The 11,379-nt window shown below is 46.8% G+C and overlaps 1 protein-coding gene across 3 annotated transcripts; it reads right to left on the minus strand.

Annotated features, from left to right (window-relative positions):
- On the minus strand, positions 1 to 5,649 carry FITM2 (fat storage inducing transmembrane protein 2). Of its 3 annotated transcripts, none has more exons than XM_036322786.1 (3): positions 5,408 to 5,649; positions 2,838 to 3,487; positions 1 to 228 (listed from the first exon to the last, which is right to left on the minus strand). In XM_036322786.1, the coding sequence occupies exons 1-2, from the start codon at positions 5,578 to 5,580 to the stop codon at positions 2,872 to 2,874; spliced, it is 789 nt and encodes a 262-aa protein (XP_036178679.1). In that variant the 5' UTR covers positions 5,581 to 5,649; the 3' UTR covers positions 1 to 228; positions 2,838 to 2,871. The 3 variants fall into 3 exon arrangements, with proteins under 3 accessions (XP_036178679.1, XP_036178678.1, XP_036178677.1); XM_036322785.1 differs by having other exon boundaries at positions 1 to 2,471; XM_036322784.1 differs by having other exon boundaries at positions 4 to 3,487.
- Positions 5,650 to 11,379: the final 5,730 nt, after the last annotated feature.

Consider the following 11,379-nt stretch of genomic DNA (forward strand, 5'->3'; position numbering starts at 1 on the left):
TGCGGTATTTCATTATCTCCAGTTTACTTAATTTGCTTGTTTACACATACGATCTGTGTGTATATAACAGTGGCAAGAGCCATTCTCTAAATACAATCTGGTACTCAGACTATGACAGATGCATGTGGAAAACGAGGCGTCGGTGAATGAACCTCCATGTGGAAAGGCAAAACAAGCATGGCGGTACTCTGGGATCACAGATGCCCTCAAAAGCCTCTTGTTCAGCGCCTGGGGACAACACACTTTTCAAAAGACAATACAAGCCTATTTCAACAGGAGACACAGACCCCCAAATGGCACTCAAAAGATGTTAGTTTCCCTGCCTTCTCTGGAGGAGCCAAAAAATTTTAAAGGGCTTAATCAAGAAAAAGGGGTAGGGGACTATACATGTGCTGGGCATTTTACACGCATCATTTCCCTGAATCCTAACAGCATCACCTCTGTATTATACCAGGAAAATGAGGCTTGCCCATGGTCAGATGGCACTCAGCAGTGGTATCAAGAGTTGAACCCACATCTCGTTTGCCTAAGCCCAAACTCAGCTGCACCAAACTGTCTCACATAGGGACAGAGGGCATGCTCCCAAGAAAAAGGCAAGGGTGCTAAGAATGAGCAGGAAGCAGTGGAAGACTAATCAATGTGCAAGGCTCAGTAATGGATACTTTCTGCAGAGTTATTGAATGCTCAGCTTGACTCAGACCCAGACGAGAAAAATGTCTAGAGATTTAAGTGTGACAAATGAACTTCTGGAGTCACCTTGTGCCTGTTGCCTTTTGGTGCTGAACATGAAACTTTGGAGAGATTTCAATCCCTTCCACAAGCTCCTGCTACCTACCCCATCCCCACTTCCACCCCACTCCCACTCCACAGAGCAAAACTAATCTTCTGGGGCCACTGCCCTTTACCAATGTCCCCAAATCACCAGGGTGACACCTCCAAAATTTCATTGCCAGTGTTTCTGTTACCTTCTTCGGGTACAAGGTAACACACCTCACTTTTTTTTTTAATAATCATCTTTTTTTTTAATTGGTTTCAGAGAGGAAAGGAGAGGGAGAGGTAGAAACATCAATGGTGAGAGAGAATCATCAACTGGCTGCCTCTTGCACATCCCACACTGAGGATCAAGCCTGAAACTTGGGCATGTGCCCTGATGGGGAATCAAACCCTGACCTCCTGGTACATAGGTTGATACTCAACCACGGAGCCACACCAGCCCCGGGCCACCTCACATTTTGATTGATACAAGGTAACTTGCAGCTCAACTGGATACACAGGGGATACGAACTTCCTATTTTAAATAAATCATTATATGAAATACAACGTACCCTGAAGGTTTTCCAGAGCTCAAGCTTCTAACACCTGAACTTGAGTTAAGCCAGTGAGTGCAGTGCTTATCTGTATGCTATTAACTGGGAGGGAATGGGGGCATCAAAGAAGCTTCAAAGATGATTATCCAATATGCAAGGGGTTCAGTCTGAAAGGCTTAAGGAGACAGCCTAGGGGAGGGGAAGAGGGTGTAACTGTGCCTTTGTGAGGGGGAGGTGACAGGATTTCTAATCCTTCCCAGCATTCTCACAATCAAGACCACAGAATCACAAGGTGGGAAATTGAGAAGGGCTGCAAAGGGGACATAAAAGGGGGTTCCAAGACCAATAGAATAGGCCCAGATAAGAGGAGGGTGGAACCAAAGTCATGCCAACATTTGATAAGGACATCTGTGCAAACAGCTTAGTTTCTTGCCATCAAAGGCAATGGAAGACATATCCCTTCACTTCTGACTTATCATAATCATATCCAAAAGGTAAAAATGCTTTAGGCCACAGCAAATGATCAACATACATATGTCTCTGAAGCATAGGTCAGTTTATATACCAATGACATGTGATCAGGAAAGTTTCAGTGCAATTACACATTTTGTAAAATTACTCTGACTTGGCTTAAAATTGATCAAGTTGTTATTAAAATGTCTACTTCCTGGTTTTATTCTTAACAGAGAAAAGAGCCTCACAAGGTAGAATTTATTACCATAAAGCCAAGAGTTTGGTTTATAAAAAGTTAGTGTTCTAAAAAAAAAAAAAAAACCCTCAAAGCAATCTACACACGTGTGCCAAAGTGCAGCAGTGGAGTTTGAGTTATTTTCAGGAGTTTCGTCAACAAAGAACAAATGCAGAGTTGTTATTAAAAACTATAAAGCATTCACTCAAAATAAAGAAAAGTTAACCTTATTGCTTCAAACACCAATATATACAGTAGACAACATGACAGAAGATTCTCTCCGTTCATTATATGAAAAGCATCCAATATTCGCTTGGAGAGGCACTCCAGTTTAAGTGTTCTGATAGCTAATCACAAGCCAGTTGTAATATTTAACATTCCACAGATGAAACAAATATTAAAACCACTGTCTTTCAGGCAACAGTTGGTTACTTTGACCCGAGAGAAATATTGTCAAATAACAGCATCAACAGCCACTAAAACAAAAGGAAACTAGAATCAGGGAGAGAACAAGGGCAGCAGAGGAGTCCTGAGGCCCCGGCCTCCCCTTCAGCCACACAAAGGAGGCTTTCCTGATTCTGCACTCTCACTGAGCCTAAGTGCCCTCCAGGGACAAAAGGGACAGTCCAGATTAAGGTCAAGTCTTGCCAGGGACAAAAAGTGCCTGACTGGAAATGGTGGCGCTTGTGACACACAGCGATGTCGCCAAGAACAGTCTGGAGGGTGAACTCACTTCCCAGACTCCACCATCACCCACCAAAACTGCCTGGTAAGCTTCCTCTCTGATGTAGGATCAATAATTTAGCCAAATAATTAAGAAAAATAAATGAAAAATATATTACCCATTGTCCTGCTGTCACTCCTTTTGTTTCTCTTTTATTTCTTATAACTGTCTTGCTTCAAATTCAAACGAGAGGTCTGGGGAGGAAGTCCTGGGGAAAAAGACTTCAGATACCAAAACCCATATGTCCCATACCAGCCCAGCAAACCGAACAGGGTGCCAAATACTTTCTGGGACAGGTTGTGGAAATAAACAGCAGTGCACAGAAACATCCACACCCAAATGAGGGTCAGGAAGCCCAGGGCGACGACCAGGCCGGTGATGGCGGTGTGGAGGCTGTGGCTTCGGTCCGTCTTCACCTCATGCAGCACAGCCATCTCCTCCACAATCATGAGGGCACAGAAGGTCAGCAGGAAGGAGTGGCCTGAGATGTCAAAGCCGTGCCAAAAGCCCCCTTCCTGGTGGCACTGCTGCTTATTCTGGTGCTCCTTTCTGAGCCCCTCCAGGGCTGGGGACTGGTAGCAGCTGCCCGTGTAGTGTTCAACACTGGAGAAGATGACAGTGCAGACGTACCAGATGGCCGTGCCCACAAGCAGGGTGCTCAACCGCCGCAGGACCAGGCCAGCCTTGCCTGTCAGGTGATAGTTGGTGAGGGCAATGAAAGGCAGGAGGAGACAGAAGGTCCAGCCCCAGGCCACTTTGACAAAATACCTGGCAGAGGAGGAGAGTGGAAGTGAAGAGAGGGCACATGGCAGAGAGGAAACAACGTCACAACCCAAAGCTACAGATGACAACTTACTAAATATGTTAAATGTATTAACTATTTAGTCCTTAACAACTGCATATGGTAGGGACTGTTATTATTCCCATTTACAGACAAGAAAACTGAGGCCCAGAGAGGTATCATGCCTAAAGTGGAGATCACAAGCCATGGAGCTGGGATTCAAATCCAGGGTCTGTGATCTTAAGCACTATGCTATTTGTCCAGGAAAGTAGTAATAACTGAGCATCTACCATAGGCCAAGAGCTTTCACCTACCTCACTTTCCCACAGAACACTCACGCTCCCGGGAGGAAGGTATCAGTTTCCCCATTTTAGAGATAAAGAATCAGACTCAGAAAAGTTGAAAAACTGGCCCAGGGTCATACTCACACAACCCACAAGCGCAGATGAAACCAAGGTTTGGCCAGTCCCAAAGCCCGTGCTTTTTCTACACCAGGGTTCCTTCCTGTGTGGCAGAAAACGATCTCGGAAAAGAGGCTGACTTCACACTAGAAGATCAGACTCAAATCCTGACTCTGACGTGCCTTATTGCCACACTTCTCTAGGCCTGTGTCCTCAGCTATCAAATAGCACTGAGGGGAACCCAGTGATTTTTAAAATCCCTTCCCGAGCCCATGACTCCCTGGTTCCTTTCCGTGAATTAGCACAGAAGCTTGGTACAAAACGCCAGGATCCATGGCTACTGGCAAACAACAGGGCCTTGTCTGCCAGGCTGCTTGGCTCCCACTCTCCCAGGCCGGATAAAGCAGCAGCTGCCTCCTCTGCCTCCCCTGTGCTGTCAAAGGTGGCTGACCCGGGGACCAGCGGCAAGAGACTTGGGGCGACTACCACTCTCATCACCTAGTCTTAGTCCAGCCTCCACATGGGTGAGGAAGGAAGGTGGCCATGCCCTGGGTTCCAAAGGTGTCTAAGACACCACCCAGGGCCTCTCCTAAACGTTTCCCCTGAGACGAATACTCACAGATCTTGCCAGAGCCAACACCTGGCAGGCTTTTGACAAGGCTGCTGGGGACAGAGAACAGGGTTTTAAGTCGATAACTGAAGTTGGGTTGATTTGGAGAGACGCTGCTGACACTGTAATTCTAAAGAATCCAGGGCCACAGCACCAGGAAGAAATGTCAGCGTTCAGCGTTTACCTCCTGCAGTAGTGTTTTTGTGCAATAGTCCAGGAGTTTAAAAAAGAAAGAAAGAAATCAAAAGCAGTGAGTGGGTGCCGTGAAGGCGATATCTCGAAGAGCCCAGCTGGATGGCTTTCCTGGGTCCCTGCCATGAACTCTGAGTGGCTGGGAAAGTCCAAGGAGATCCAGGGGAAAGGGCAGAGCCTGGAGGGCTCCACGCCTCCGAGGTTACCTTGCAGGGCGGGCTCCGTCCTAGGCTGGGACCCGGCTCTCCAAGCGGAGCGGGGGCGGGTCTTTCACCGGCGGTGATGGAACTGTCAGACGCCGGGGGACGGGGGTCACGGTGGCGGCATGGGGACTGACACCGGCAGGCAGCAGGGAGGGGGCATCTCCCCAGGGCAGGGGCCAACTCCTGACTGCAAGGGGAGGCGGGGGAGCAGCGACCTCGGCGGGTTCACCCGCTCCCCGCCCTGCGCCCCTGCATACACACGGTCACACACCACCCTGCTCGTCACCCGCCCAGGCTGTCCGGACTGGGTGTGCACGCCGAGCTGCTGGTGACACTAGCTGTGCCGGGGTCCGCCGGCCGCGACAGGCGTGCAGATGCTCTCACGATCGGGAGGACTTCCCCTTCCACTGACCCGGCCATCAGAGCAGCTAGCCCCCAGCTCTGGACGAGGCGACAGCTGGGCGGCTATGGCGGGGGCAGGAGGACCCAGGGCGCACTCACACGTTGAGGACGTTGCGCTTGTTGCTGAGGTAGCTCTCGGGCAGCGGGGAGAGCTCCTTGAGAAGGGAGCCCGCCAGCATGGAGGCCACCAGCGCCCAGGGCAGGTAGCGCCGCACGGCAGCTCGCACCAGCGTCCCCCTGAGGAACCACGCGCAGCGCTCTACGTGCTCCATGCCGGACCTCGTCGGCCACCGTCCGCCGCCCTGTGCGCTCTCGGCCACCGTCACGCCCTGAGCCTAGTCCGGAACGCCGCCTCCCTCCGGCGCATGCGCACAGCCCGCGGGCCCCGCCCCCGAGGAGCGCTCGGGCCCGCGCGCTCCCCTTCTCGGCCGTTGGCGGCATCAGAGCGCGCCGGTCTCCTAGCTCCGGGCTCCCCGCCTCTCGCTTCCCTCAGTCCTGCTCCGGGCGACACGCTCCTACTGTGCAGGTTCGAACCCCGGCCTCCGCGTCCTGCTCTGGTCTGGGGAAAAGGCGCCCGTGGGAGTATTTGCTGGAGGTGGGAAGAATAGATATCGCTCTGTGGGAATTAGAACGGCGGCCACAGCACCAGTTAGTCTCTCCTGGAGACGCGAGGCACCCCCTCCACCCGAGCCTTCTGTAAAATGGCGAGACAAGAGGAGAATAGTCCTTCCCAAAAGTTAGCTTGTGAACTCGAGGGCCATGATGGTGATCCAGTTATAGGGACGTGAGATCAAGTCCCATTAGAAAATAAATGTGTAAAACAACTATTAAATTTAAATTATTAAATTTATTTTCATTTTAAAAACACTTATTTGTAGTGAGTGAAAATGCTGGTCCGGGGCCTGTTAAGGAGCTCAGATGAGGGTATTGGGAACTCAGTCCTCAGCTTATCACGGAGCGAGATCCTCTGACTCCCTGGCATGGCGGGCGGGTGCCTCATTCCGCGTTTCCCACCCCGGGGTCATCCCTTTGCTACTGGATCAGTTTCCTGGGGCCGTCGTAGCAAATCACTGCAAACCTGATGGCCGAGGGGAACAGAAATGCATGGCCTGCCACGTGGGGGCCAGCAGCCTGAGACGAAGCCGTGGGCAGGCCCGGTCCTCGCGGAGGCCCTGAGGCCGGTCCCCCAGGGCGCTCTCCTCGCTCCGGGCGCTGCCTGTCAGCCCCTGGCGTTCCTGCCGCTGTACAGCTCCCGCCTCCCCTGTCTTCACGCGGCCCTCCTCCCCCTGCGTCTTCTCTCCTGTTTCTGATCAGGACACTAGGCATTAGCTTTAGAGGGCCACCCTCAGTCCAGGATCATCTCATCTCGAGACCCATAGATCTCGAAGACCCTATTTCCAAACGAGGTTACATTCCCAGGTGCAGTTCTTCCCAACTCCATGATCAGTGACAGTCGCCAGGTTGGGAGTATTTACACCAAGGAAATTGGCAGGCGCTACAAATCAGGTGCAACTGGAAGCTACAGGTTGGCGGCTCTGCATGCAAGAGCCCAGCAAAAGTCAATGAGAGCATTCTGTGAGAATTGCTTAGCTATATGGGATTTACAACAAAGGATGTTGGCTTATTTCATTGTTTCTAAACTATGTGCTACATATTTTTTATATTAAGAAAAATCTATAACAAACTTATGTACATGTATACTTACACATTTCCCAACAAATCACTGGTTGTGGTCCAGTCCACACATAAAAGTACATATGTAGCATATAAATAAATATATATGCTAATGGATACATAGATAATAGCTATAAATATAGTTTTATGACAGCTTGTGACAGAATTTGCCTCTATTCTGTGTAAGGCGCTCTGATATTTTCTATTCAATTATAAATTCAATTAAGAATGCTGGTTATGACCCATAGGATTAATTTTACAATTCACTAATGGGTGGGGCTCTATAGTTTGAAAAACACTACATTAGATTTTAAAGCATGGGAGGATGGTGCTCTGCACTTCCCCACCAGAGGGTGATAGAGGACCACAGATACCAAGGTTCTGCCCTGCCTGAGACTTTCATTGGTATCACCTAACTGGTTTTCATTCCATTTATCTACTCAACAAATACTTGCCAGACGTATATGGTTCTGGCCTAAGGAACTTAAAATCTAGTGAGGGTGATAATAATTTATTCAGCCAACCAGCGTTTATTAACCATTTACCAAGCATGGGACTAGACGTTAGGACCTCCCATGTTTAATAATTTCATATTTAAGACAATTAAAAGATACAATTTCCCACATTTTCTTAAATGAAGTATGTTTTAATTGAGTTTAAAGAGAGAGGAAGGGGGAGAGAGAGAAACATCGTTCTGCTGCCTCCCCAACACATCCCAAGGGCGAATCAAACCCTCAACCTGGGCATATGCCCTGACCAGGAATTGAACCACCAACCCTCTAGTGCAGGTGCAGGGGACGACGCTCAACCAACTGAGCCACACTGGCCAGGGTACAATTTCCCAGAATGTACAAGTTGAGGCTGGACCATCTGGTCAAACCAGAAAGCAAGGAAGCAGCGAGCAATAAAAGACTGGCAAGGTCATTTCAGGAGGACACAGGAACCAACTAAAGGGCTCCCAAAGGCCAAAGCCGGGACAATTTGAGCATAAATGAGAATAATAACTGCCATGGATGGAAACACACATCTGTTTAAATCCATGGGTTCATAATGGCACTCAAAAAACATAATGGCCACTTTAGGAGGAATCAACTCATTATTTTGAAAACTAGTAAATAAGGTAAAGAATCAAGCATTTATTCTGCTGCTCCTATGGGAACTAAACCACTGAACAATGAAAAGGTAGATGAGTTTCTTGCTAAAGAAATATCTCAACTAATAAATATGTTCATAACGAGAAAAGTTTAATAAATACTGAGCAGCATTTTCCATTAAAGCTTTAAAAACCCATCACATACGGTTTAAAATTTTTATATCAGATTATCATAACTTTGACCTTTGTTCAGAATTTTATATTTTAGGTTTCTTAGAGTCAGGTTTTACAGAAGCACATGGCTTCATGTTTATAGAAATGGAGAACTAGAATGAAAAATATGTCTGCTACAAAAAAGTAATATTTTCTCATTGAATGCTAAATGTAATTTCATAAGCAAACCCTATATTTATGTCACTTGTTACAAGAGTTTCAAGATTATAGAATTTATCTTGAAGTCTGAGTTTCTCTTGGACAAATTAATAACCTGCCTTTTTATTTTTTTGAAAATCACTTGTACTTGTCTTTTTATTTTGATGGCAATGCTTTTGAAAAATATAAAATCACTAAATTTGTGGAATGGTTGATTGGAAATCATCTGAGCTTATGATTGTACTTTGGCCAGGCATGGATATATGTAAACTAGAGATTAAGTAAAAGGAAATGTAAGTTTTTACTGCTTTCAATAAAGAATTTTTCTTTTTTATAACCATATTATATTCTAATATCACTGATTCATAAGATTAAAGTCTGCTGGGGTAGAATACAAAAAGAATTTTTTTCCATTAGAAAAGAGGCTTCTATTCTGACAGTGATCTTGGTATGTTTTAAAGTAAATTGGCCTGGCCCAGCCAGTGTGGCTCAATGGTTGAGCATCTCCCTATGAACCAGGTGTTCACAGTTCCATTCCCGGTTAGGGCACATGCCCGGATTGTGGGCTTGATCCCCAGTAGGAGGTGTGCAGGAGGCAGCCGAGCAATGATTGATTCTATTCTCATTCTCATCATTGAGGTTTCTATCTCTCTCCCTCTCCCTTCCTCTCTGAAATCAATAAAAAAATATATTTTTTTAAAAGTAAATTGGTCTGTATCACTTGATTAAGTGGCAAAAACTAAGAGGTCTTTATGGATTAGGAATGCCATCAAAGTTTCTTTTTTAAACATACTTTATGATTTATTCATGTGTTTATTTTCTGTCTCTCCTACTTGAATGTCAGCCCCAGAGGGTAGGGAACGTTGCCTGTTTTATTCAATAATGCATCTCAAGCATCTAGAACTGTGTCTGGCAGCTACTAAACATGCAAAAAAAATTTTTTTAATATGTTAAAGAATCATTATTAAGCCCTAGCTGGTTTGGCTCAGTGGATAGAGCGTCGGCCTGTGGACCGAAGGTTCCCAGGTTCAAGTCCTGTCAAGGGCACGTACCTGGTTGCAGACTCCTCCCTGGTCAGGGCTCGAGCATGCACGAGGCAACCAGTCGATGTGTTTCTCGTACATCAATATTTCTCTCGGTCTTTCCCTCTCTCTTCCACTCTCTCTAAAAATCGATGGAAAAATATCCTTGGGTGAGGATTTAAAAAAAAAAAAGAATCCTTATTAATATGTGATGTAAAGGAAATTATTTTAAAATTTAAATTGCTTCTTTATGAACAGAAGAGAAACAATGGAAAATAATCATTATGAAATTGTAAACCACTGGGAAGGAGTCTTCTGGTCCATCAAGTTTGAAGGATGCTGAGGTAGAATGATAATAGGTTATGTAGAGGATGCTTGGGGCCATGAGGAGAAGACCCGATAGTAGGGATGGGGAGACTCAGGGAAGAGTTGTTGGAAGAGTTGATTTCTGAAGGATTGGCTGGAGTTGGCCAGAGGAACAGTGGGAAGAGATCATTCCAGAAAGAGCAACCAGCAGGTGTCCCTTTGTTGGCTAGTATGTGTGAAATAATTCACTCACTCTGGGTTGGCAGGGCAGATTGGCAGCCAGTAATTCTCCCAGGGGGCAGGCGGCCCTCTTTGTCTACAGCTCCTGGCCAGCCAGCAGAAGTATTCATCGCCTTGTACCAATTCCTTCCTTCTGAGCTCTCCCCTGCAATGCCTCCCCCATTCTTAACCTCTGGCCACCTCTTTTTCTGGCTGGATGATGGGATGACTAGTCACCCCCTGGGGTGAGGCAGTTGAGTAAAACCTTTGTCTCCAGAGGCGAGCCTGCCTGACTGCTTAACTGGGTGGGTGGGGGCGGGGGGGGGGGGGGCGGGGGTTGGGGATTGTATCTACTGGCTGTGCCTCCCAGTATACCACCTCCTGCTGCCCATTATCTGGGCCCGTTTGGGCACAAGGTCAGAAGGGCTGGTGGGGGAGGGAGGGAGGGCAGGAATGAGGGAGAGCAGTAGAAAGGGCTGCCAGGGACCCTAAGCCATCCCCAGCAGCCTTGAGGATCCTCTTGCAGACCCCAAACTGACCTATCTCAGGCCGTCACAAGGCTGAGGTCTGGGAGGAGGGGCAGTTGTTGCCTGAAAGAGTTGTTGGTAAAATTGGAAGGGCGGAGAGGGAGAGGGAAAGCAGAGAACTAGTATCCCGGTTCAGCATACCTATAGGATGGAGGGAGGACATTGAGATCAGAGGCTTGGGGTTATAGGCAATGTCCTAGTTCTTTACCTGTGGGTCATCACATAGATATTTGCTTTAAAAATATTCATTTAAGTACATATTTATATTTTATAAGTCTTGTCATAATTTATTTTATTTTTTTAAATATATGTTTTATTGATTTAAGAGAGGAAGGGAGAGGGAGAGAGATATAGAAACATCAATGATGTGAGAGAATCATTGATTGGCTGCCTCCTGCACACCCCCTACTGGGGATGGAACCTGCAACCCAGGCATGTATGTGCCCTGGACCGGAATGGAATCCGGGATCCCTCAGTCCACAGGCCGACGCTCTATCTACTGAGCCAGACCAGCTAGGGCTATAATTCATAATTTATGAAATTATGTGTATATACATATATAACACCAAACTGAGAATAAAATGCCTAGGTTCTAAAAAGAATCACTGTCTTATTGATCCTTAACTAAGTGTCCAGTGGCACTGTGCTAAGTGCTTCACTGTGCAGTTGATCTTGAACAACGCAGAGATTAGGAGCACCAATCCCCCTGCAGGCGAAAATTTGTGTATTACTTTTGGCTCCCCTAAAACTGAAGTACTGTTGACTGGATGTCTTACTAATAACATAGTCGATTAACACATATTTTGTATGTTATTTAGTACATTACATACTATATTCTTACAATAAAGTAAGGTAGAG

Source organism: Myotis myotis, unplaced genomic scaffold (assembly GCF_014108235.1).
Source record: "Myotis myotis isolate mMyoMyo1 unplaced genomic scaffold, mMyoMyo1.p scaffold_m19_p_9, whole genome shotgun sequence".
NCBI lineage: Eukaryota > Metazoa > Chordata > Mammalia > Chiroptera > Vespertilionidae > Myotis > Myotis myotis.